This window comes from Falco rusticolus, chromosome 1 (assembly GCF_015220075.1).
Source record: "Falco rusticolus isolate bFalRus1 chromosome 1, bFalRus1.pri, whole genome shotgun sequence".
Lineage (NCBI taxonomy): Eukaryota > Metazoa > Chordata > Aves > Falconiformes > Falconidae > Falco > Falco rusticolus.
Window position 1 is genome coordinate 69,408,139 of NC_051187.1, and position 27,115 is coordinate 69,435,253.

At 37.7% G+C, this 27,115-nt stretch overlaps 1 protein-coding gene across 12 annotated transcripts in view; it reads left to right on the forward strand.

Annotated features, from left to right (window-relative positions):
* FRYL (FRY like transcription coactivator) overlaps nt 1–27,115 on the forward strand; it is a 180,279-nt gene that overhangs the window by 14,304 nt on the left and 138,860 nt on the right. For 8 of the 12 annotated variants that reach the window (XM_037383502.1, XM_037383483.1, XM_037383492.1 and 5 more), the window contains exon 1: nt 11,781–12,060. The exons of 1 other annotated variant lie outside the window; for it this stretch is intronic. In XM_037383502.1, the coding sequence (XP_037239399.1) occupies nt 11,916–12,060 (145 nt within the window). In that variant the 5' untranslated portion in view covers nt 11,781–11,915. Of the gene's footprint in view, nt 1–11,779; nt 12,061–27,115 lie in introns of those variants that run through there. 3 more of the 12 variants (XM_037383467.1, XM_037383473.1, XM_037383549.1) reach the window with 2 other exon arrangements.

The following is a 27,115-nucleotide window of genomic DNA, read 5'->3' on the forward strand; positions in this document are numbered from 1 at the left end:
TCTGTATGTCCAATAATTCTTTCAAGTTTTCTTTCACAAACTTAAGTGCTCAATGCAAATCAGACTTCTTGGGTGCTAGTAAGAGTCCTCGTTTACGATGTGCTGGCAGGTGTCTGAGCTCTGTCCTCTTGTGGGTGAAGCTAGGTAATGCAGCTAATTAGTAAAAGCCGTCACAATTCCTTATATAGATGCTCTTTTCTTTACTGCTCTTGATGTAAGGATTTTATCAGTAGTGAATAGATCCATATTGCGGTCAAGCACCAGGGCCATTACTGTGGATAAAGCAATTATGAGTTTAAATGGATGGATCAAACTAATCCAACACCTAAACTGTCCTTCACAAATAATGTAATACACTGCTTCTCTGCAGTTGAGTCATAAAACTGATAGACTGACTGTGCTTCCTTTTGGCCTTTGAGAACAAAGAGCATGTTGGTGTCGAAGTGCAGTTGTTTCTATGGTATTTTCTATGTGGACTTGGACTTTAATATTCAAGACATTCTATATTATATATTCTATAATATTACTTCATAGAATGTGATAGAATATTATGTTCTACTGTCAATAATTATCGTTATAATATTATATATTCTGTAGTATTTTTAGCGTAGCTCTCTTTGCTTTATTGCTTTGTCCTATGTATTCTTTACAGGAGAAGTATACGATAAAATAAAATCTGAATGTATTATAAGTTCTGCCATTGGATCATCTCCAGTGTACCATATCCCTGGTTTTTGCCACTGGCTTTCATTTCTAGTTACAGAACATGCTGACTTGCTTCACTGTCTTTTGTCAGAATTTTATACCGTAATTATTTCTGTTCTGATTTATGTATTCTTTTTCTCAAAAGATAATAAATTTGTTGCTGCAGAAGTTTACCTTGAACATCCATATCTTTCTATTGCTCAAGTAAGGCAAATACGCTTTTTGGCATTAGGCTAGGAACTCCAGATCAGTCTTTCAAATGAAACAGGAAAAGAGAGGCAGAGGGTTTGAGGACATTAGTATCGTTTTTTACTGGAAGTTGTTCTCCTGTGGGTGCTTCTTATGCTTTGGACAACTCTAGTTTTATCTCACTTTAAAGGATTTTAATGACTACGTATGTTTCTACATTATTGCTAATTATGCTCAAAAGCCTATTTCTGTGTGTAAATGAAATTACTGAACAGTATTCAGAACATACATTGTAAGTGTTTTTGCAAGTGTACCACTTAAGTTTGGTTAAGTTTTTTTTCCCCAGTATAATTAAGAAAATAAAGGACCATCAAGAGGAGAAGAGGTTTTTGTTTCTTCCCCACTCCCCCTCCTTTAAGTAGTCATTTAGGATTAAAGCAGTACTTTTGCTCAGTAGCCTGCTCAGCAGTTTCATTAGCTGTGTCTGTATAAACTGTAAGATGGATATTGGGGAAATAAATGGGAACATTTAAGTTACTTTTTATTACAAAGTTTCTACTAAGATGATTTGAGTTTTATATAGCTCAGTAGGCTTCACCAACTTGTAATACGGCTCTTTGTGAGCTTTTTCCCCCCTCCTGCTTCATTTGAACATTAGTTCTCACTCCTGTCTGACTAGGGGTATTTTTCTGCTGAAGACCTTTGTAGACCGTGCTTGCCTGTAGTGACAAATGACTTGCAGAACGCCTCACACTTGATGCCTCATGTTGTTCAAATAACGTGGAGCGTATGAGACACGTCTGCAAGAAAACAGAAGGTGAAAATGTTAATAGGGGCACAGAGGAGCTGCTTAATCTGTGAAGTGGGAAAGCTGTGTGTGTCAGACTTGGAGGGGTGCGGGGGTGGAGGGTGAGCCTGTCTTGTAGGATTTCCCTTCCCCAGGATTCTGGGGATTTTTTAATGCTGCTTGTGTCTAGAAGGTCAGGGAGGGTTTTTTTGTTTTGCTTTTTGTTATTGTTCCTTTGGGTGGGGGTTGGGGGGTTTTTTTTGGTAGCAACATCCAACATTCATAAATTTCCTGTTTTCAACCTTTTGAAAAGCTTTTTCTTTTTGAACTTATTTTCTGTCATGGAGAACAGCTATGTATCTTTATCGTGAATGATAATTTTTAGTTTGATATGACCATGTATTTGTTTTAATGCAATCTACTTGTACATTGAACATAATGTACAAGGCACTGTCAGTGGAGTTTTTAACACCTAAAATGAAATACATTTGGCCTTTAAAGGGCCTTGAACTGTTGTGGATTTCTTTTAGAAGTGTGTTTATGTATCAGCAAGAAGATGGTGGAGAAAAAAACTTGTCTTCTAACTAACTTTGGTCTTGGTTAGCTGCACAATTACAGCTCTGAAATTTATTTATAAACAGCTATCTGTATGCATATGTATCTGAAAATCTTATTTTTAACACTCTTTTCGGTCAGGCCAACTATTTTACTATTGGTCGTGGAGATGCTGCTGTTCTCCATGTGCAGCCAGCAACTGTTGGCTTGAGAAGAGTTCACTTGGAGAGGTGCTTAATTATAAAAAACCCAGCAACTTCTTTATCAAGGTGTATAGTAACTGCACAAGTTACAGTAAAGACTCTGTATTACAGTTTAAATCTGTGATATATAATGGAATGGAAACTGGAAGTCTTTAGGGAACTGGAAAATACCTATCCCTTGGTGGGTAGCTAATGGAAACACTGTGTGTCTTTATACAAAAAAAGCACTTTACTTCAAAGACCAGGAGACAGCAATAGTTTTTTTCAGAGGTTTGAGTAAGGCACAAGTGATGCAGCTACTTATGATACCTCCTACATAGCTGCAGAGCTTTCCTGTGGAAACTCTCTGAGTTCCCCTCCCTTGTGCTTCTGCCCAGCATGGCTTAACACATCCTCCCTCACTTGGCCCAGGCCACTTTCGACCTACAGCGCACAAGGCACCGCTGATCATGAAGTTCTCATCTCTGCTATGCTCCTTAGCTCCTCAGTAAGTATCTCTGGCTCAGAAACAGCTTATGAAGTGCAGCAAGGCTCACTTCTGATGCAGACAATAAAGTAAAGAAAAAAAAAAAAAAAGACCCTGATCCTTTGATTTGAGGCATACCTTGAAGGATACAAGGATTCAGGCTAAATTGTACAGCAGAATCAAGGAAGGAATAAACAGTCTTTTGCGAGAAAAGGGGCCCCTCTGTCTTTAGGGTCTCTTTGGCTAATATTCTTAATTTTAACCACATTTCATTGGTTTTTCTGTGGGAGTGATGAAAGATAATCCTAGTTTGGACAGAATGACCGTCTTGATGCCTCCATGTATTTCCATTTATAGTCTGCTGGCTTGCAACAATTGTGTTATAAGATAACCTGTGTATATTAACAATGTGTATGTAACATTCTCTTCAGAGATTTTTTTTTTTCTTTAACAAACATTAACTTGAAAAGAATGGATGTTTTTGCAAATCAGGTATTAAGAAATGTAAAGCAGTAAAGTTAACTTTGTGGTATCTTCCTTAAGGAGGAAGTAATTCCAGCCTCTGAAACTTTTTTCAAAAGGAATCCTCCTGTCTTTCACTATGACAATTAGACGTCTTTTATTATTAGTCTGTTTAAAAGTCACAACTGAGGAAAGGACAAAGGTTGTCTTTAGTCTTTCTATTCTAATCAGGTGACTGGAGCGTCAATTTTTCTGCAAATAAAGGAATCCTCACCTTCCTGGGTGATCATGTTCAGCTATGTCCTTTAATTTCAATGGCTGCATCTTTCTGCTCTTCAAAGGCAGGTTGTTTTTTTTTCCCTGTTGCTTCTTCTAGGAACAGGCTTAACTTCTCCTTCAGATAGGTGTAATCCAGCAATCACTTCCAAATCCAAATAAAGAATTTTTTCTTAAATTCTTTCAAAATACAAGCTAATCTCACATGTTTCTTCTGGTGTTAGATATTAGAATAATCCTTTTTGATCTGATAATATGTGTTAGTTAAATGTACGCTATCACTATTTTGTATTAAACTGTATTTTTCGAATTGTCATTCATGATGTGTCTTGTCTGTTTTATAGAGCCATCTTAATTTGTAGTACTTGGAAAGAACTAATATATCAAGCTGCTCTTTGAGCTTGTCTGTTGCACCAAGTCACTGTTAGAATGCCTGAGCAGTGGAACTTCTGTGAAGAAAGTACCTTTGCCTTGGTTGCAGTCTTTTTAGGAAGGTCTGTTCACCCAGCTTCTGAAGCTGCACAGTTAGTGTGCCATGTATGGTTTCTGTGTTGTGTTTTTATTTTGTGGTTGTTTTTTTTTTTTTTTTATTTATGGTGGTCTTATTTGCTTCTCTACAATTTCATAAGCTTACTGTGATAATGTGACTGATTTTTTTCAAGCTAACCTGCATGGGTGTGCGTAAATACATAAATGTTCCAAATAAGACAAAAATGGATGGGTGGCTCAACAATTTGTTGGTTGAGATTCCTTCATCTTCCCATGTATTTGTTTATTTAGTACTTTGATGTGCTGAACGTTATTTATTCTTAGTGTGTTTAGCAACTCGGTTTTCTTATTTGCTAATAGTCCAAAATTGCTGGGTTTTCAACTTTCTTTTTTTCTCCCCTGCTTACTAGAAATACTTCTGGACCTTAATTTAGTACCTAACTTAGTCAGACCTCTGTTTCATTTCAAGTATATTGTAGCTTTCCAAATAGGAAGAGTAAATGAGATTCCATCCCAGTATCTTACACCGAAAGTTAGTATTTCCTCTCCTGTGCTCAAAGCTGTGAAACAAAAATGTTGACAAACAAACCTAAATTACATCTATTATCATTCCTTTCTAGAAATTGTAAGTGCAAATTTCCTGGCTTTTTTCCTTTTAGAACTGAATATAGTCACTTGAAATACCTCAGTTCTGTTATATGTGAACATCTGTAGCATTGAAAGGATAGCCCTGTTTTCTGTTAAAACACTAACAATGTTTTACATATGTTTATGTGCTAAAGCTACAATACTGGAGTTGCTACAAGCCCACATCAAGTTCCACTCTCTGGGAGCACCCTGTGCTGCGTCTGGTAGTGTAATGGTTGTTACTGATTTCATGTCTCTCTTTTTTTTTTTCTTTCTTTTTTTTCCTCCTCCTTTTTTCAGTTTTTGTTTTCTTTCTCCTTAAGACAGGAGACAATTGAATGTTAATTAAAAAAATTGTTCAATGGAGAGAATACCCATAAATGTTCTGTGTACAGAAAAACCTTTATTCTCTTTTAGGGTTACAACATTTACATTAAAGATTTGCTCTAAATTAACAGACAGATTCATCTGATGTTATTACTGTGGTAAATCATGCTCGAATCATGTACTATCTGAGAAGTTAGTTCCTTAAGTATCTTACTTTTCCACTGCCTTGAATGTACTATAATCATTATGTGTCCCTAACAGGTAAGAAAGGCATCTTGATCTGAGCAGGAGTGAATTTGATTCCCTCTAATACAGGTGCCAATCTTTCTGTCAGCCATAGATGTTGAAGACTTGGAGCTCAGCTCAGAGTACCTAGTACAACTAAATTTACTGTAAGAACTGTTAGATTGGACTGTTTTCTATTTAAACTAAATTACATAGCTCTAGCAGTAGCATTTATTCTTTCTGATTATGTTCAGATTACCAAGTGGAAATGTGTTTAAGTTACTAAGTGAAAAGAAGGGGCAAAGACATCTGTATTTTGCAGAACAATTTAAGTGCTGTTGCTTTATGCTGAAGGAAGTCTTTCATTTAGGATTTAAAGAGGAAAATACTGCCGTTTTAAAATCTTAAGTTTATACATTTCCACTAGAAAAAATTTATAATGCTTTAGAGATTATTATTTCTATCTTTGAGATAAAAGAAGGTTTAAAGTTATGTCTCAACATATCTGTAGGCAAACATACATGATACCTGACTTTTTTCTTATAATACTCTGTTAAGAAAGTAAGATACATTAGTTTTAACTGCCTGTATCCTCTAGCTAAAAGTAACCTGAAATTCCACAGACAGCATCTCGGCATCAGAAATATGTATGCAGCAACTGTTTTAGCTAACCTTGTTGCTGAACAAAGATGTAACTTAAGAAAATGAAGTTCTTACTTTTTCTATGACTAATTTTATTATTAACCTATGAATCTTGATCTCCAGTTGTACATCCTTCTTTGGCACTGTGGTTTTGTTACAAGAAAGATCACACTATGAAATTTTATGTAGGACTATATACTATATGAAACTTAAAACCACATAGCTCCTCAGCTAACATAAATCTTCTCGTACAAATATATTTCACTAAACACTCTTGTATATAGCATTTCAGAGTTTTAGTAGCACGGTCTGTATAACAGAGCACAGAGGATGTACGCCTAAACTAGAGACTTGAGCATGTCTGGCCATGCAAATGGACTTGTGAATTTACCCACTCAGGTTTTTTTTTTCTAGGTTAAGTATTAATTTCTGCTTTCTGTTTTGCAGTGTAGAACAACTTTCTGTGACCATGTTTCAGAAACTCTGTCCATTTTGCAAGGAAGGAACTGAAATAGGTTAGGGTGGATGAATGCTGTGTAAACAGAGGCCTATATTTAATCTAGATGTCCAAAAGATTTTCATTGGTAGTGGAAACTGAGCTTGTGCTGTGTACCCTGAACTCAGTAAGCTTGCTTTTTTAAAAATAATAGAAGCTGTGGAAAAGAGTCACAATGAAAAAAGGGTAATGATAGTCTCCACAGGTCAGTAACATTTTAAACATACCTTCTTTGTATAAGATTTTAAGCACTAAGCTAAGATTAGGTCAGGCTTAGTAAGGGAAGCAAGCTGAACTGCTGCTGTATGCACTTTGGGACTGGAGTGAAGGCTATTTTGAACAATAAACTATAGATTCCTTACCTGGCCATTTGACTTTTATGCTTTGGACGTGATTTTAAAATATGAGGAGATTCTTCTATAGACGTGTACTTCGGTGTAGTGCTAGAGAAAATTCTAACAGAAACAGTGATGATGGCCGTGAAAATAGCCATCAACTAAATAGCCAAAATATTGTTGTAGAAATGTATGTCGAACCGCTTATGTTCTTAAGTAACTCTGGAGATACATGTGTCTGCTTAATCTCTGGTTATCAGCTGTTGTCTGTATTCTTGCTTTTCCATAGGCAAACCTACATTAATAGTTGGCAACTCTATTCTTTTTATTTCAGTTAAGCACTTCTAAAGTTTTTAGTAAAGGTTTTCAGCTCTCAATTCCTCAGAGATTCAGTTCCATAGCAGTGTTGCCATTGCTGGTCTGACTTACTGGTACCTGTTCTACAGAACCTGTGTTTTTTAAATGCTTTTTATTATTGTTTTTTTTTTTTTTTGCATAGAAAATACCATCATCATGCTTTTCATTACTCACTTCGATCCTTTTATAAGGGGGGGGGGGAAATTAGCCACTTCTGTTGTTATGGTATTGTGTAATGATGTCTTCTCGGTGTTCCTGCTGGCGTGGGAATGTGTGTGATACAGAGTGTGTACCGCTTTGGGATTTGCTTTGAAAGGCAAGTTCTGATTTGAAGAAAATCTGCTGGCAGAAGAAATGAATAGGTTTGGAAGATCTTGTGTGGTACGTCAGTACTGCACAGGAAGCCCAGATCCTTATCCTGACAGGATTGTAGAAGCTGTGGGATGGACAATACCTTGATCTTCTCAGGAACTCCTAATGAGTCCAGGAAAGCATTGTATTCTTGCATGCGACTTCAAGATAAGAACAGTTGTTACCTAATACATAAACGGTAAAAATTTGGGGGCTTTTTTATTAAACAGGATCATATTTCATTCAGTCAATGCATGTAACAGTTGTGTTTTATGTTCAGCTTGTGATGGATGTATTTTACTACTATTTGTGTATTTCCCTTCTACTAATGCTACATGATTAAAGCCAAGCTATTAAAAAAAAAACAAAACACACCCCCAACTCCAGAAATCCCCAACTTTCCAAAGAAAAGGTCCCCCAACTTGCTCAAAAAAGAAAAACAAGACCCCAAAAAATGCAAACAAACCGACAAACCCCCAAAAAGCTTCCAGCAGCCCCGTATCTCGCAAATACAGCTTAAGCTACTGACAGGAAATCAAAACTTTACCGAAAGCTGACAGTTGTTACTTTCGTTTCTCGGGAAACAGAAAGCTAGACTAGCTTTGAGAAAAGCATGGAAACCAACGGAACTAGTTTACGTCAAACCCCCTAGTAAGACAAAACTATAGCCAGGTGAAACGGCTTAGGTTTAAAGTAATTTTTTTAATGCGAAATAATAGCTTCAAGAAGTTCGCGCTGCTGCAGCGATGGTTTGTTGCGAAATGGTGTGCGTAGCTTTGTCCCTGCTTGTGCTGGGCCCAGGTGTTTTGCGGTGCATTCCCGCCGCGCCAGCAGGGCCGGAGCGCGCTGCTGCCCGCCGCCAGCGCCGGAGGGGCCCCGCCGTGTGCCCGGGCGGTCGGCGCGGCACCCGCCGCCGAGCCTGGCTGGAGCCCGCCGGGGCGCAGGGCACCGGCACCGGCGGGCCGGGCCTGGCGCGGCCGCGGGGGAGCGGGAGAGGAGCAGGATCCCCGCGGGGGGCGCAGCGTGGCGCCGCCGCCGCCTGGGGGCGCTGCGGGCACAGCCCTGGCGCCGGGCGGGGCGGGGCCGCGGAACCACTCTCCCGCCTGTGTGCCCCCCGGTGGGCACGGCGGCCCCGGTGAGGGAACCCCAGGGCCTGACTCGCCGTCTTATTCGTTAGACATAAAGCCAGCCCTGTGCCCTCTCTGGGGTTTGCTCTGGCAGCCAGGGGCGGTTATAAAAACATTCGCATTACAGGAGGGAAGGCTAGCAGCGCACGTCTGCTCCTGAGGAGAGCCGCCCGATAGCGCGTGCTGGTGGTGGCCTACAGGTCACCTGGGCTCTGCCGAAAGGATTCTTCCCAGTGTGTTGGCTGTTTCATAGTTGCCTTTCCCTGCCGTTATTGCTAATTCTAAAAATCTTCCAGACGCGTGGAGTCAAGGCACTTGCACGGGTCTTTCCCTCCTTGGTTGTGTTCCGTTTTTCCAGCACTTATCGTTGCTGGGATGTTACTGCGTGAGCAGGTTCACCTCCTCCAGCAGAATTCCTGGGGAGCCGCTCTTTCTGTGCACCCCTGTGTCCTGAAAGGCCTAACCCAAGGGGTGGGTGCTGTGGGAAGCGGTGCTGGGTCCCCCAGGGGTGTTTTGCGATCTGAGCTGAGGTGGGCTCCTGTTAGTGGGGGGTGCTACCGCCTTCCTGCTGGGGCGGCTCGCTGGGGTGCTCTGCAGCAGGGCAGGTCTGAATGACCTCGGCAGGTAAACCAGAGAGGAATACACACAGAATGACATCAAAGGATTTACTGTAATACCAATAATAATTCTGTATAAGCTCGAGTCTCCCATTCTTCTTTGTATTTAGAGGTTCCAGATTAAGAAAGCCTTAAAATTTATCAAATTGATTTTTTTGTAACCTGTTTTTGTTTCTTTTGTTTGAAGATGAGTTCACGTGTAAAAATTATAAGTCTTCTCATATGTTTTCCCTTGACAGATTATCTGTAAAAGTTGCTGAGGTCATATAAAAACCATAGTTGTACGTTGTACTGTTTAAGGAAGATGGTAAGAGCAAGTGTGAGAGTGTATGTGAAATGACATAGACAGCAACATAAGCTTTGTATATTAGCTTCGTTATTTAGAAAATGCTGCTTTCACAGGATGTAATGAAGTATGGAAGTCTTGGAGTTAACTGCCATCTATCCATATCCATAGATACAGATGAAAATATATGAATATATATATGCATGTATGTATATATCCCCAACTATCTTCTGCAGAAATGGCCTTTTCCTAATGTCCTTTTCTTAAGAGTCCTGAAGGAAAAATCAATCAAAAGCTTTTGGATGCATTTGTGTTATATTAGGTCTCTTAGTTTATCAGGTTTAATCTTGAGATATGACCGTGCGTATGGTGGGCAGTTTTTATTCCTTGTTTGTGTTTTGTTTGTAAATTCTATTTCTTGAAAGGATTTTATGTTTTCTCATTAAAAAAGTATCATTTCAACCCTTGACTTTTTTTTTATTCATGGCCCATTCAGGTATGCTGCATGTTCTGTGGGAAGTCACCTTATGTATGTAGCTGAAGTGATGCACTAGGTACTTGCACTTCGTCTGCCATCTCCACCCTGTGTCCACATGCATAATAAAACCTCCATAGTGTGGTTGAGAGCACTTTGGTATCTAGTTTGAAACTTTCAGAGAGTATTTAAGTTAGGTACAACTTGAAATACCTGATTACCCCTCCTTTACAAATCACAGTTTGGCAGGTGGATGGTTGGAAGCATTCTCAATCTCACAGAAGTGTCTGGACTTCTTTCTCATTCCCAAAAGCTCAAAACTGCATAGTAGGTTTGTGGAAAGATTTCAAGGGCAAAAAAAGAAATTATATAGAAAGTAATGCTATTATGAATAAATGATTGCTTGAGTTTGTAATGACTCATGATCTATTATAATTGCAGATTGTCTTTGCGGTACCTTATTATTTGTTCTGAAAACACATAAAATGCTTTTGTGAATATATATTCTGTGTAACTTTTTTTGTATTGGTGGAAAAAATTCTGTGAATGAAATCATTATAGGGACAATTTTTTCCTTGATGTCCCAAATCTTTCACTGCAGGAAATAATATCCTGACAGTGAGTCTTTTATGATAAGGCCAGAGTAGATTTGTGTAGAATTTTGTATTCGTTTACAAGGGAGATGTAGACTAACGAATATTTGGGGATTTTAATGCAGATTTAAATCCGAAAGTTATCACATGTTTTCAGTCTATATAGAACTTGAAAAATGTCTTAGGTGTTGGCTTTAATGAACTTGTATGAAATTTTTCAAGTTGTGGCATTCTTGACTAGGCTTAATGACTATGAAGTGTGACAATAGAGTTGGTTAGTAAAGGACTGACAGCTTAATCCAGTCGAGCAGCCCCTTGTGAGCACTGAGCTACTGGAACTCTGAGACCTGAAACAGGTTACTGTATGTACCTGTGGTAGTTCTGGCTTTGTTTTTTTAAGAGCTAGGCACAGTAGCGAATTTCAGATTAAATACTTTATTTTAAGGAATGGATAATAGTGTGGTATACTTCACACTTAGGTTGGGTAATTGTGTTGAATGCATTCAGAAATGTCTTCTTCCCTCTCCACCCACCCTTGGGCTTTCTGCTCCAAATGCAAGACATCTTTTGTAATGGCTTCATTAAGCTAAACATAGAGCAACATTTAAACTTCTCTCAAATAAAACAAAAAAACCCTAAACCAGACACATACGGAGAAGTAGCCCTAAGTTTAAAGTGGGTGTTTGGACAAAATGAAACAGATTATTTCACTACTTGGTGTTTTCTGGAATGTGGTTTGAGTATTTAAAATGGTAAATACAGCATCAGAGTCTCTGCAAGACAGAACTTAATAAATGTTAGTATCTTCATAGCTAATAGTTAAAACTGTGTGAGAATGCAAATGGTTTCAATTGTGGTGCTGTTAGACACCTTGTTTATAGAGCTGGTGCATAGACTTTCTGAATGATAAGTGTTATCTTTCAAAAGCAGATGAACACTGTGCACTTAATGAAAAATAAGAGCTATTGAACTCTGTCAGATAGGAATTTGAAAATACACAGTGCATTGTATTAGTGCTTAAAATTGTTGCACTGCTAAATACAGTGTCTTCTACAAATGCAGAGTTTAGCGTGTGTTGGTCAATATATAGTAGGCTTGTTGTTGTTTGGTTTTCTTATCAGCCCATACAGTTAGACGTCTTTAAAATCTGCCTCGGAGCAGCTGGCAGCTGATATGCTGATGTTGGCACCACCCAGGTTCAACGTAACATTACTAGGAGAAGTCTACCTCTGTGCTCAAGGAAGTTGATGTGGGAGCCACGCTCCATAATGTGTAGCTAAACGGCTGCATTTAGTAAGTGCTGAGAACACAGAGGGCATGTAAAAATGGAATTACTGAAAAAAATTGTTCCCACTGTCGGTTCCGGAGATGTAGTTCTGGATGTTGGGAGTACTCCCCATGAAAGCTCCCCAAGGCTACTGAAGATGAGACGTGTCAGACTATTTTCGTTAGGACAGACAATAGATGAAGGTGAGGAGATACGTGTTTTACATCCTCTTTACAGTATGTATCCGTGTCATCAACCTGGTAAAAACTGATTACTAAGTTTTTTCTTCAGATCGTGATTATTTTGCTAAATTGATTGATCTGAATATAAAAGGCCTTTTTATCAGAGTTGCTATAATGGGGTCTTTAGTTTTAGAACTATTTTATCATTAAAAGACTATCATGTGTGACTTATTTTAAAGCAGTTTTACAGGATCTCTAATGTGCTCCTTGTCTTTGCATGCCTGCCTTACTTTTTTTTCCCTTTTGGGAATAAATATCCCTATTTAAGTTTTAAAATTGTAACTATGATTAGGCATTAAGAGTTCTCTAGACAGACATGTGCTGCACAGATCTCTGTAGTGCAGGGTTCAAGCTTTGTGTTATCTTTTCTCCTCCTGTTTTTTGAATCCCCTAAGTTTCTGAAGGCTTTCCTTTTAAGTGTGGGTTTTTTCATTTCAGAAATGTTTTCTTCTTTCAGTGTTTTGTTTTTTAATAAACATAGTATGTAAATTAAAGAAATCAAGTAAAAATACAGACATTGTCTAGAGAATTTTTAACTTAAGAACATGGGCAATCTTGTTTGTATGATTATTTTTTTTTACTACCTATTAGTGTCAAATCTTACAGTGTATTGTGCTAATAAAAAGAAGTGGAATGAGTTAATGTTCCTTTTTCAGATAATTCAGTTGGGTGGCAACGGAAAATCCAGTTCTACTTTTTTTTTTCTTTTTGCCTTCAGCTAAAATAGTAAGGTCTTGAGCCTTTATGGTCTTGAATTCTGATGGCTATCAGATACACAGTTTTTACCCTTTGCTATGTGGTGGCTATTTTCAGGAATTGGTGTGGCCTAGAAGTTTTTTCCCTTATGTGTCTAACTGCAAAGATGGGAGGTGGTGACATCCATCTTACTGGGTGGTGAATTCACAGCTTAACAGTGGAATTAAGTTTGTGGTGGTGGTGGGAGAAAGGGATTTCCTTGGAAAGATTTTTCTTAACCTTTCTCATTCTAATACAAACCACTTCTTTTTTTCCTTTTTTTTTTTTTTTTTTAATCTGTCAGGATGATTAATGTGGCAGCTGAGGAAAGCAAGGGGCAGTTCTGTTTCGTTAAAGAAGTTGTTTCTGTGTATAACAAATTAGAATAATTTAATGTTGTAATGGTATGGACTGTTGAAGTCTTCTTACAGAGTAAGGTCTGTTAAGACTGTTACTGCCTATATGCTTGAAAACTCTGATCAGAAGCTCATGGTGTCTGAAAGAGTGATGCTCTTGTAGCCAGGTTCATGTCCTCATTCAATTTTGAGTGCTGTAGAGCCCTGAAGTTTATAGTTGGATGTCACTGTGATGTGCATGACTTAAATATCTCCACAGGCATATCTCATCAAGCCTGCTTTTATGCTGTATTATGTTTTCTTTATAGCTTTCACTTTTAAATAGTATTTTATTTCAAATGTTATGATTTCAGAATAAATCTGTCTTTGTGCCAGGTTAGAAGAAAATGCTATAGGCTTAAGTGTGTAGACAAAACAGATGCCTTCATCTAATCTTGTTCAATCTTTTGTCAATAACTTGAGCAAATGAGGATAATAAACATAGAATACACCAGCCCTACTGTTGAAGATGAATTTTCCTTTCTTACTTATGAAATATTTGCCAAATGGTAATTATTAGGAGTGATTTTAGGGAAATCAGGAGTGCCTGACTAATATCACTTAATAGTGTGATGTCATCATTTGCGAAATGCAGACTTATAGTCTGTTCTGGGATCATGCTTTTACAATAGCAGATAGTAGCTGAATCCTCTTTAAATTATCTGCTTATTTCTATTTTTGTATCTTGGTAATGGAATGAACTGCTCTGCTGGAATAGAGCAAAAGAACTCCTGTGTTTACCAGTTTGGGTATGCTGCAGAAGGCAGGTGCCAACAAAACAGGTAATAAACCAACAGAATTATTTGAAAAAAAATTGTAAATGTTTACTTGCTTAATGTCAGCAGATGTGGTGTTAATGCACCACCAATTTTATTTTATAATGAAGCTGTTCAGGAACTTGATAGGTTTTTAAAGATAGGGTGGTTTGTCCTGTAGATATGTTTGAATTTGGAAGTGGGTGGTTGTGGGGTTTTTTTTGCTTTTTTTCCCCTTTTCCTTTCTGTTCCTTATTGCTGCTCTTTATGAATGTTTCTATATTAATAAGAATTTAGGTGAAATACTGAGACAACTGTTTTAAAGTATGAAAGTATTTTAGAAGGTCTTAAACCAACCAAAAAACCCTATTCCTGGCATCCAAAGCATAAAAGTATCATTTTGGTAATACCAGTTAGTTGGCTTTGCATATATCTGACCAAAATATTTTGTGTGGAATTCAAGTGATGAAATTCCTTTTTTTTTGGATTAAAGCATTTATCAGTATTGTTTTTCAAAATGGTAACTCAATTAGTATGTATTTTGTTTTATAGCTGAATGCAAGACCTTAGAAATATATGCTCTGTGACACATCTTTTAAAATACGTAGCTTCTGTCAGAATGGTTTCAAGTTTATTTTAGAAATCTTTCAGAACTGTCTTTTTAGATTTACAAGGTTATTAGAACCCTAGAAAAAAACCACATCTCACTCGCTGAAATATTTGCATATCATTGCGTGCATTGCAATGTCTTAATAGACGTTAGTTAAAGAATAGGCAGTTCTTTTAAATTTGTTGTAGCATTCCAGAGTTGGCATGTTCTCAATTTTAAAAATTTTTGTCTCAAAAAAGCTACAATCCAAATCAAACACAGAAAGTTGAGACTGGAAGATCCAGAGTATTTTCATGTACCAAAACCCACTTACAAACGTGTACGCATACAGACACGTGTAGAAAGTATTTTGTATTCTCCCTTTTGCTGTTTGTAGTGTTACAAAAGGGGAATGCCATGGCTGCTCTGTGCAAACTGGCAAATGGGAGCTGTACCTGTGGCGTGTGATATGTGCCCTTCTGTTGCAGCTCTGTGCTTTGGTTGTGTTGTAAGGCAGGGTAGCTAATACTGTGGAATGTCTTAGTGGCTAACTGTGTAAGCCAAATCTGCAATAACTGCACAAGAGCTGTTAAATTTATCAGTGATAGAAGTATTTTCATTGCTCACAGCGTCCACGTTATTTCTGTGTATGGAAAATGTGTCCTTTTGCAAATATTGAACCTCCTTCCCTTCAGGTGCCTCTGCTAGGGGAGCAGAAATAAGCTGACAGAAATGTGTTCTTTGGTGGCAGAGAAATGAGTAACAGAGCTGTAATTGCCCCAGGGGGCTAACAGTAGGAACTGGATACACATGAACTGCCTATGAGCACTGTGCCTCTGTAATACCAGCATCTCTGCAGGGCATGTTCAGCTCCATGTTGCATCTCTGATTAGCCTTCTACATCAGAAGATGACCAGGCGGCCCAGCATCTATCTGGAATAAAAGTCAGTTTCTGTACTTGAATTCTGAATTTCAGTTAGAGAAGCCTGGAGGGGTTAGTGGGTAACTAAGTACCATGGCTTCCCCCTCACCCCAATCTCTGTTTGCTTCTCAGTTACATTTAGAGACTGCTCCATAATACTGTTTGGGATCCAGAATGCTATTTACATAAAAACCCCTTAACCTCTCTTCTGTTTTCTAATCACGGCAGATAGGATTGTTTTGCTTGAGTAATGCCCCAGGAAATTGTTCTGTGTGTATTTTCCATAAGAAGGAATAAGGAACCTTTCCTAAGGGCCTCTGGAATCCCTCTTGAAGCTCTTTGCAACAGAAGGTAGGGAAAGGGGGATTTTGTTTAGATTTTTGAGTGCAGTTTTACAAGCAGATCAGGCCGATCTTAACAGTTTGCTGCCAGTGAAAAGGGCAATCTTACTCCCAGCTGTGCAGCTCTTCCCCATCTCCTGTGTGCTGGTGTGGCCTTTCCCTGTGCTGATTCATTTCACAAAGCCAGTAGAAAATGTTCTGGTATTTTTGGGGCAGTATTTTTGAGATGAATTGGCAAGGGGAATCAACTCACTGAGAGAGCTTTTTTTGTCAGTAGTGGGGGCAGCATTAGATGTCTTACCATCACCAAAAGTAGCAGTCACCTTCTGAATACCCTGTGTTTTAAATGTATTGATTTGTGGAAAATGAACTCTTTAATATTTTAGATAAATGGAAACACAAGTATCTCTCCAGACTTTTATTTTAAGTGCGGTGATGGTATGTTTTATTATTACTGCTTATAAGCAGATACAGTGACCATCGGGTAAACATTTTTTAAGTAAGGCATTTGCTTAAGATCGAGTCAATATTGAACTGAAGTAATGGCCAGCAAATCTTTTTAAAAGTAAGCCCAAGCACAAAGGAAGGATGCCTCTGACTTGTTTGGTTTTTTATTAATATGAAAAATCAACTATATTTATATTTAATTGGGGGGGGGAAGGTATGACAGTTCTAGGCGATATCTCAATATTTTTGGCCCTATTTTTTTGAGATCCGATTATTTTTTTTAATTGTATTGTGTACTTGTTATATATGTGTATATATATATATATATACACATACAAGTATTGTGTACTTGTATATATATGTATATACAATACATATATTGGCTATATGCCTAATCTACTTTTACTGTAGTTGTCCCAGTGTTTTACCTGAAGGATAAGGATGCAGGAATTTGCAAGAAATATACTTTTTTCCTACAGTGTTTGGTTTTTTGTTCTTTTTTGGGGTTTTTTTTTAAACCTTACCTTTACCTCATCCCAAAGAGTAACAAAGAAATTGTAACTTAGCTCAGGGTGGGTGTTAGTACAACTCAAAGGTAGGTTTGGAAGAGCCTTTTCTTCATACTTAACAGCTACTCACATGGATTTAATTAATTTGTTTTCCTCTGAGATATGGTGAACAGAGCTTACAGTTTTTTAAACGCTGTTGTTCCCTTAATAGATCACCTTTGCAGAGTTTTTTTAATGCATCTTTTGGACTTTAAGCACCTAAAAGTTTTTTTGAGGCTTAAGTATATTAGTATAAGGTTTCATATGACAGCTGGACCACTGTAATGGCTCAGTGCTGTGAAAAGGAGATTGTACCCTTCCACCTGTATAGTTGTCTTATGTATTCATTTATGTTGGTCCTGGTGCATATCTATCCTTGGTGAGACTGTTCCACTTGCTAAACCAAGAGGAGACCTCCCTTTCCTCCCAGTACCAATGGTTAGGCAGGAAACCAGAACGCTGTGAGAGAACCAACAGCGAATTTGGGAAGCAAATGTCAGTAATCTTGGTGTTTGGGCTTTTTTTCTGATCTTTTTGTCTTTCTGTCCTGCAGATCATAAGGTGAAAAGTCAGAAGTAACGAGAACTCCAGTTTAGTAAGGAGAAAAAATATTAGAGGTGAAATTGGACAGTATTTAGCTGAAAATATGCTTTAAAACATTATCTTTAAGCTAATTCTTCAAGATAATGCAGTTAAAACTTAGTGGGGAGATTTGTAAATAAAGCAAATATCTCTTTACCTTTCCAATACACATTTTTTTAAGATAGTTGGGAGAGGGACAAAATAAAGCTTTCAACTTGAAGGAGAGGGGGAGAGAGGTATGGGGAGAATGAGAAAAATTAACAAAACCAGAAGAACAAGCAAGTCTTCAGAAGATTCTGTAGTAGCTGGTTAAGGGGAGCTGCAAAGTGCTGAAGTAAACAAGATGTGGAGAAACTAGTTGTGAAAATAATTATATATACTGCTGTAAAACCATTCTCTATCATATACTGGTGATATGAGGACATAAAAGTATTCTTTCAAATTGGTTATGTCTAAATTGTCCACAGGTCTTGAAAGTGATGTTTTGAGAGGGAGAAAAAGGTTTGGCATGTAGCTTCTTTTTGATTCACACTGTAAATGTCTTGCATGTAGAACAGATTTTAAAACACACCTGTGACATTGCTATCTATCTGTTTTCTGTATGTTTATCTGGCTGGACAGCATATAAAATAAAAACCTCAGTTTATCTTTAAGGAGCCATTTACCTTTAAGTAAAAAACTGTTCTCCTTTAAAACACATTAAGATTGGTCACTGGGCTAAAAAATCCAAAATAACACCCCTTGATGCTCAAAAAAGTATTTGTAAGACCAATATAGTATTTACCAACAGGATTAAATCAGCAGTTGCATACAGAAATGCCATGCTAGTGATGATCAGCAAGTCAGGTTTAAGTTACAGAAAGATTGTAACCTGGAACGTTTTGTGAAACAGTTCTTCACTTTTCAGTTGAAAAGAAAAAAGATCTGTGTTTCAAATGCAAAAGTTTTAGTTTATAGGTGATCTAACTAGTCTTAATTTCCTCTAGGTGTGGTTTGTAAGTGCAAGAGGCAGATACGACATTTTTCAGTACTTCATGATACTTTTGACAGCTGTTGTCAGTTTCTGTTGGCTGCACTTATTAGCTGTTTTATGTCTTGATTTGTAGACTTCCATGCTGCTAGTTTCTTTTGTTTTAAGCTCTTCAGTAACAGAGTTATTCTTACCCTGTGAGTGCTAATTTTATGTGTTTTCCTTCTAAAAAGTGTTATGTGGATCCAAACTGAGGGACAAAAATTTCAACTATCTCATCTTAATCAAGGGCTACTTTAGAAAGCCTTTCCATTTTCAGTAAATGGCATTCTTTGTGTCTCTTAGCACTGAATAGCCTTTAGTTGCACTTCAAGTAAGGAAATGTCACGAGTGCCTTCTTCAGTTGGGAATATGTTTTCTCAAATAATAAGTGTTGGAGGTAGTGTTCATGGCCTCTGCTGTTTTACATGATATGCATCTTCTTGCTCTCCAGCCACATTCTAAAAGGTCACTGCCAACAGAGACCATCCAGATGAGAGGGTTCTCAGCTTGTGCTTGAATGTTTTTGGTGTTTGTATTCTTTTATAAAGGAAAGATTTTGTTATGAGAAATCAAAATGTACTATTGATTTGAAGAGATAAGTAGAACTTTCAGAAAGCCTCATCACTTCAGCTGTGGTACCTTCTAAAGGGATTAAGTTCCTGCTGCAGGAGCTTTGCATCTGCAGAGATGCTCTGGATGTTCAGGACTTGGTGTACGCTCACTTTATAAGCTGGGCAATACTCCTTATACAGAGATACTACACAAATAATAATTCTTTACCTCATTAGTACCAGTGAGGTCTGTAGTGACAAGCATCTGTGGTGGACCCTGATTGTTTGGGAGATTTTCATTGCTCATTGATAAGACCAGTATGACAATATGAGTTTTAGATACATTAGCATCAGGATGCTGTTGCACAGTCGTATTAGACACTGACCCAAAACTCTCTGCTGTGTTTTGGCATTTTTTAAGATGCACTAGGGTGAGCCTTGTCTCAGTTACTTCTTTGAGAAGATGAGTGGCTATGGGAAGAATGTTTTTAATTTAAAAATATTTTCTAACTTGAAAGCAGGAAAAACAGGAAGTAAAACACATAAAAGCAGCTCATAACTTGCATAAAAATACTGTATTTCTCCAGTATGTTGTTTTCTGTTGGCTGGAATTAGTTTTGAAGTATGTTTTCTTTATTCTTGGGGTTTCCATAACTCTTATTTCATGGAAGGAGTGTAGAACCGAGTGGTTTAATTTGCCCAGAAGTTGATGAAATTGTACTGTCTACATTTGTAGGTAGATTGTATGTTTGGAAAGCTAACATGTTCATGTTAATTACTGAGAGAAATGAACAGTATGTGAGTGCTCTGTCAAGAAATTTCATGACTGACAGAGAGCAGCCAGTTCCAGGAATAGAAAAAGCTGAAGCATATTCTCCATTGTACTTGAACATGTTTCTATCACCTGATTTAAGTCCTCAATTTTTCTTTAACTAGTGGGGAGTGCAGTGGAGTGATGCTGTCCCTTTTGCATTTGATGTGTTCTGCCAGATGCAGGTGTGTGGATGGAGAGCTGTGTGTGGCCTTGCAGGTAAAGCCATGAGCTTCATAGCTGCTGGGTGGTCTCTGTCAGTGCTGGCACAGGTGCATCTGCTGACCGAGGCTATTTTGTAGACCACCACCTGAGGCACTTTAGGGAACTTTGTGCTGTGGACTATTTGCAGAACTTCCAGACAAATGTGGCCGCCTTGTAAAGTTTTCAGTGTGTGTTAGGTGTTTGGCATGTAAGTGTTACATTTAGCTGCCATTGGGTTTGTTACTTCTCATTTTCTCCCTTCCTGATTTTTGTATTTCCTTTCTCACTTTTCTTCAATGTAACAGCATGCTTGCTGAGGATAAATGTTCAGAAATGGCACTGATATGAATTTTGTTAATTCTGACTTGCAAATCAATGTAATGTCAATTACCTTTTTTAATCTTTAAAGCGTTTCTATTTTGTACTTCTGCTCCAGGTTACTACAATAATACCTGTTGTTTCACAGAGATGGGAAAGCTGTAAAATTCATCATTAAAAGCACTTAATTCTTTAAATCTCTGTAACTAAAGCATTAAAACCTGTACTGTAAATATTTGCTGGCTTTAGAGTGAAGAAATATGCCAATTTAGTTCAACTATGCAGAATGCCATGATAATGTAATTATTTTCTTTGTTTGAATATGATACTGGGTGACAGAGCTCCTTGCTGCTGCCCTGCTGCCCTGTGTAACTGAAACATTGGGAATGGCAATTTCAGGAGTTGAAACCTTGAGAAGGAGAAAATTGCCTGTCTATGCCTTGCTACTTCTTGCTTTCCTTCTCCTGCCTGTAACTACAGCTCTCAAAGTCCTTATACTGTGTGTACAGAGCTTGTAAAACTGCTGCCTACATAGGGGTATAAGCTACAGTGGAGTAATTTGGTAGGCTTGTGCTTGTGAGGAGGTTTAGCAGAGACACTTGAAGTAGTTCCTACTTGTAACTGTGCAGTCCCCCATCCCTCTGCCTACACTTACCACTCTGTGGCAGAGGTGGCTGAACCACACATACACGTGCGTTATGTGGTACTGTAAAGTGCTTTAACATACAGACAGAAATGGGCTGCAGGCTGCCAACGGCAGTGGCTCAGGAGCAAATTTTCAGCTTTGCTTATGGTGGAGGGAGGAAGGCAGAAATTCATCTCCTGGTGCAGGGCGAGAGAACAACATGAGTGCCTTCAGCTGCTGTGTGAGTCTAGTGGGAGGCTGCATCAGAGAAGAACATTTTCTACCTAAGTACTATTGCACTCACGAGGCGTAACAGATTTGGGACTTGTGTGCTGAGTTTACCCCTATAGGTAATTCACTTTAGCTTTCTTTTTTTTAAAGTTTTCCTGGATGAGTCCTAAACTCTTGGTGTTCTTTTTCCCCAGTGCTTTCTATGGGGATAGAGTAGCTGATCTTCACATAATGCAAATATGATGTTTCCTGTAAAGTGGCACAGACATCCAGCAGCTTGGGAGGAGCAACAAAAATAGAAACATAACTGATTCGTAGAAGTTGTCTTAAGGCCTTGTAGGGTAACAGAGTTAAGCCTTTCCCTGCTCTATCCATTTAAATGCCCAGCAACTAAGAAGGGATTTTCTGTGTAGCTCCATAACTGTTTTCAGGTTCCATTTAAAAGGCTGGTAAAATCTGGAGTGCTGGTTCCCCAGAACCAGTTCATTGGTACATTTAATGCTGAAGGACAAAAAGAGGCTGACACAGAACACAATTAAGCAGATCAGATCTTAAGGCAGTTATTTCAGGTTGTTGGACAAAGACAGAACTGTACTAATTGGGCTTTATACCTTTAAGGTTTATTTGCAGTCATGAAAAGTGGAAATTGAGCATATGAGAGGGAGTAAATCACTGAGAATTTTAAGCACAGGGATGCCCGTGAAAATCAAGAAACGCGGATTTGTCAGGCTCAAGAGATACGGTAACAGCTGTAGGTTCATCTATTGCTTTACCTGTCTCATTTCCTCTTGGAGAGAGGTTGGTTAAATATCATCTCAGAACTGCCTGCTGAGTTGTTTGAAATGTTTCAGTTTTGTATTACCAATTTGTTTCCTTGTAATCTTACGATGTTTGCTGATCTGAAAAGCTGGATTTTCAGGAAGGGCCATATGGAAATCTGTTTAGTCTAAATCCATATGAAGTTGGTAAGGTGTTTTTTAAACTACCTTGAAAGCTGTTTGATTTTTCAGAATTTAATTATTCTTTCTTTAAAGTTGTGGGGGATTTGTTATTTTTTTTTTAAAGTTAGGATTACTATTCAATCAAGATAATGTTAACTGACTGAAAAGTTAAATATTAACAGTATCCTCTTTGATCTTACTCAAAGACTATGTTCTGCAAGAAAGCTGTGCTTCTTCAGTGTTCTTCCAGAACTACATATATATATATAGTTGGAAAACTCATAATTTACTTTATATGGGAAATATTATTTGTATTTCTTTGCCTGAGTGAATTTTCTGTCAGTCCATATCATCCTGAAGATGAATGTAGTAGGACTGAAAACCTCAAAGAAACTTTTGGAAGCAACAGTGACTGCATGTTTTTTATATAACTTAAAAGAATGCCTTTAGCTGTGGTTTTTAAATGGAATATTTATGCTGGAATGATTAATGCAAATTATTTTGTAAAGGGATAATTAGACAAATATTCTGTTATCTTTGCTATCTCAGTAGAAGAGAGCAAGAACTGCATTGGAGGGTTGGGGGAGGGAGGAGGTGTGGTAAGAATACACTCCTAGAGAAATAAAACTATTGTAGAACCAGGGAATAATGCTTCAAATAATAATGAAAAAAAAGGAAATTAGGCTAAAAATCTGTAATATTCCCTGTGAAATATAAATGAATGACATATAAAATGAATGACATTTAAAAGCAAACTTTCTGAAGTTAAATATTGCTCTTTTTAAGATACCTTCTTCAGCAATATCTTCAGTCGTGAAAATCCCCTACCTTTTCAGCCTCTAAGAAGTGAAGCTGAACCAACATTGTGTAAACCATATTAAATTTACTTTTTTGGTCTTGCATGTTGGCCTTTGCCACACACCAGAACTCTGGCAGTTATTGAAAAAGCAGTTGTTACGCACTGCATTTATTTTATGTACATTGTTAAAAATAGTTGCCAGTGATGTTTCTGGGCAGCTCCAAGAAAATGCCATGATGGTACTTTTAATTAAAGAAAAGCTGTACAAATGACCTTTGCATACACATTTGTAGTAAATGTATTGATACTGGTATAGTCATCCTTTTAAAAATGTTTTTATTAAATTCCAAATTCTACAAATAAAAGGAAACTTTTGTTATATGTACTGTCTACAGCACGATAGTGTCCGGTCTTTTATATTGCTTGGGTCCTATAGCTACTTACAATGCCCAGGGCAAATCTTACCTGTTGTGTGACTAGGCTTACCGTACATGTACTGAATGTTACATCTAAAAAATATCTGTTCTTGAAGTGCTGAATTGACTGCTTGGATAGGTCAGGCATGCTGTGGATCAAAGTACCATGAATGGGCAGTCAAATACTTACCAGAGCAGCTGGGCTACTGCATGTGAATCTTGCAGCTTATAGGTCTATACAGGCAGCCTGAAGTCTGCTGACTCCTGTTGCTGAAGTGGCTCCGGCAGTTTGCTTCTAGCCATCCTCTTTACTAAAAGGTTTTCACTTCTGAGCAAAAAACCCATGATGTGGACTGGACATTTGCATTAGCAATTTTAGTAGATTGTGAGCAGCCTGTGTTTGAGCACTTCTGCTTTACTGCACCTACAGCCCTGTTCTTGTCATGCCCTTTAAAGAACTTACTGATACGAGTGTGCTCATTCACATATACCTCACCTTACTCTTCAGAAAGTATTAGAAACATAGACTTTATAGTAGTCTGTTCCCTGTAATAGTGAAATTTATAATAGGTCCGGAATCAAAAGGTATGCAAGTATTGAGATCAGTATATAAACTATGTATTTATTGGAATTCTGTGATGTCTAGCCTACTAAAATAAATATGCATAAATCCTCAATTTGAGAGTTTTGTTTTGGATTGTTTTTCTTACATGAAGTAGCTCTAGATCAAAGCTATTGGCTTATAGCTAAATGCAAGGGCTTTCTTTTCCATATTCTCTCTAGGTAGTAAAATAATGTTATGGAAAGACTTTCCATATAAGTACTCCAAAGTGATAGGTATTTTTAGACTCTTTCACAGTGGACATACTTGTTGCTCTCAATTTTAAACACAGTGTGCGTTCCAGAAGTCAGTTTCATTTTCCTCTCTGAAATTTAGGAACTGGAAAAAAATCCATTCTGTAAATGATGTTTTCTTATGCAGTTTTAGAAACACCTGATGATAATATCTTGTAACTTTACATGATGAGCTTTATTGGGCTCTTCTCAGTGAATTAGCCTTGCCTGTGCTTGGTGAGTTTCAAGGCTTGTAATCCATGTTTTTTCTTTCCTCCTTCTACTATTCTTGCTTTAATTAAAAAATAAAACAAAAGGCTACTTTTTAAACTTTGTGGTTTATCCTGAAATCTTCTCTTTTTTTCTAGTATCTGGTAGTTATTTCATTAACTTAGTTCAAAGACAAAACAAAACCAGAAAGTCTGAAGTTGCAGTAGTTGTCATCTATACACCTCTGATTATAAAAGCATGTAAATTGGATTGTGAGGAAGAAGTGTTAGAAGGGCTGTACACAATTGTCTAGTAAGATAATGCTTATGACACTGATGCTTACATGATAATGCAAAGATAGTGAGAGATCCATTACCCTTTTTTGTTAAATGGACTTGTACTGGTAATTTTTAATTTTTTTTAATTTTTTGGTTGTTGTTGGGGTTTTTTTTTTGGTTGTTTTGTTGGGTTTTTTTTAATTGTACCTGGGCGGCAGGGAGGGGCACAGCAGTAAAAGTATTTGGTGTATACCATTTTTAAATCTTGTAAGTTAATGGTGTCCATTGAATCAAATTTCATAATCTCTGTGCATATATGCATGAAAACACACAAATTATTTATATTCATGCAGTATTAAAAGAAGATTTTTCTTTTCAAAATATTTTTGTTCCTAATTTTCCTAGTCTTCAATATTTCTACTGAAATCTTTGGAAGAAAAAGCTTAAGCTCTGGGTACATACAGTTCTCAAAATATTCTTAACAACCTAGAAGTTCTTAATGGGCTAATAACTTCTGTTGAGCTAACTGCCTTTGAAATTAATTGTTAGTATCCTTGAGGAAGCCCTATCCACAGTGATCAGTAGTTGGTATTATGAATAAATAATAGTACAACTAAAGCTCAGATGCCGTGGCAGAAAGCCATGTAACTTGCTTGGCCAAACACATCAATATCATAAATAAATGCAGATTTTTAAAAAAAATTCCTAACATTCATTAACTTTTGAAACACTGCTTTACAGAAATACTGGCAGGTCTTCTATTTGTTGAAAGTCTTCTTTCAGGACTCCAGAAGTTGGAACATTAAGATTAGTATTTCTGTGGGGTTGTTTTAGTGTATCTCCTGGGGTTTCTGGGATGATTGTTTTTTAATAAGTTTCTGGCACTAATAACTTAAAGAATAAAAGCTGATGGTGGAAAAGGGCAACTACAAAGAACCCAAAGTGTATTTTAAAAAGTCATTATTTTTGAGGTGCTGGGAGAGTTGGCTCATGATTTTGGAATGCATGCTGTTAACAAGGATTCCTTTGAAGAACTCTCAGTAGCCCAGTGTTAAAGGCAGTCAGAGACCAACCATAATTAATACAGTCTTTCAAATTAGTGGTGAAATTCATCAGCTGGTTCCAAAATCTGACCTTTATATCCTACTCATAACAAAATACAACCTTTGTTGTATTTTATTTAGTGAGAGGAAAAAGGAATGCTAAAAGTATAACTTTGAATATATTCATAAAAGAAGTGATGAAAAAGGAGTATAAGGTAACTGGAGGTACTAGATAGGTAGTATTGCCTGAAACAGGCTTATGAAAGGATGTTTGATGCAATGTCCCACAGAGTTGCTCTGTGGATGCGCATTCTGTACCCTATCTGGGAAGAAGCAAGTGCTATCCAGATACAGGTAGCAATTTAATACCTTATTATAGAAAAAAATATATTTTGCATGGGGAAGTCTGGTTTATTTTTGTTCTATGAAAACTGAGTGAGAATCACGCCATTCTCTTTTTTAATAAAACTTAATCTCCTGAATAGATGTCAGACAGCAGCTGTCTTGATGGATGAATGGGCTAGGGCAGTGACGTGCTTATCCCGCTCTTTCTCCAGTGTCCTTCTGCTGCTGGTGTGTTAGACCTGTCATTTAGAACAACTTAGCTGAACATGGACTGGTCTATGTTACCTCCCTGTAAGTGATAATGATTTTCTTTTTGGGAGGGGTGGGTATGTGTGTACATTAAAACAAAACCAAAAAAAGCCCCAACAAACCAAACCCACAAAAAAAATGCACCTTAAAAGTATTTGTTGTACACCATTCTTGAATATGTTAAAAAATTTCAGGTAATTTGAGTTTATCTCAGGGCACAGGTATGATATCCTCCTCATGGCTGGTTTACTACTAGTACAGGGTGGAGCACAGTTCTGAAACTATGTAAGTTTTTTAAAAATTAACTAAAAGCAGATTTAGTTCATCAAGTGTACCTTTGGACCCATATGGTTAATTTTTTAGTTCATCTCTGCGGTGTGGGTCAAGTCATAGTTTAAGCAGACCTAGTAAACTACTGTTAGCAGCCAGTGTCACAGTAATCTCAGAGTACAGTTCTCTCCGTTTTCTGTATTTGACCCAAGGGGTCATATACAATGCTGTGTGTATAGTTTGGTGGCAGTTACGGAAACAAGTGTTATTTTCTTGATATAATTTCTTCCTGTCAGCAGGAAGCAGACATCTTTCTGAAATTTTGGCCTACTTTTAGGTTTGTCCGTTAAAACCTTGAGATGCTTTCAGATGCATTTTTGGCCTGCGTAAAGACAGCACTCCAAGCTGAGAGAGGGCCACTGCCTTTTGATGGTATGCGGTAGCGTGGGCAGGATGAAGGTTTATCTTAAACTGCTTTACCCTGTGCTGAAATGGGGTATTTTGCTTTATCCTGAAAGAATGGGGGTAGATCCAGAGCCCTATCTAAAGGGCGGTGCTGGATTGC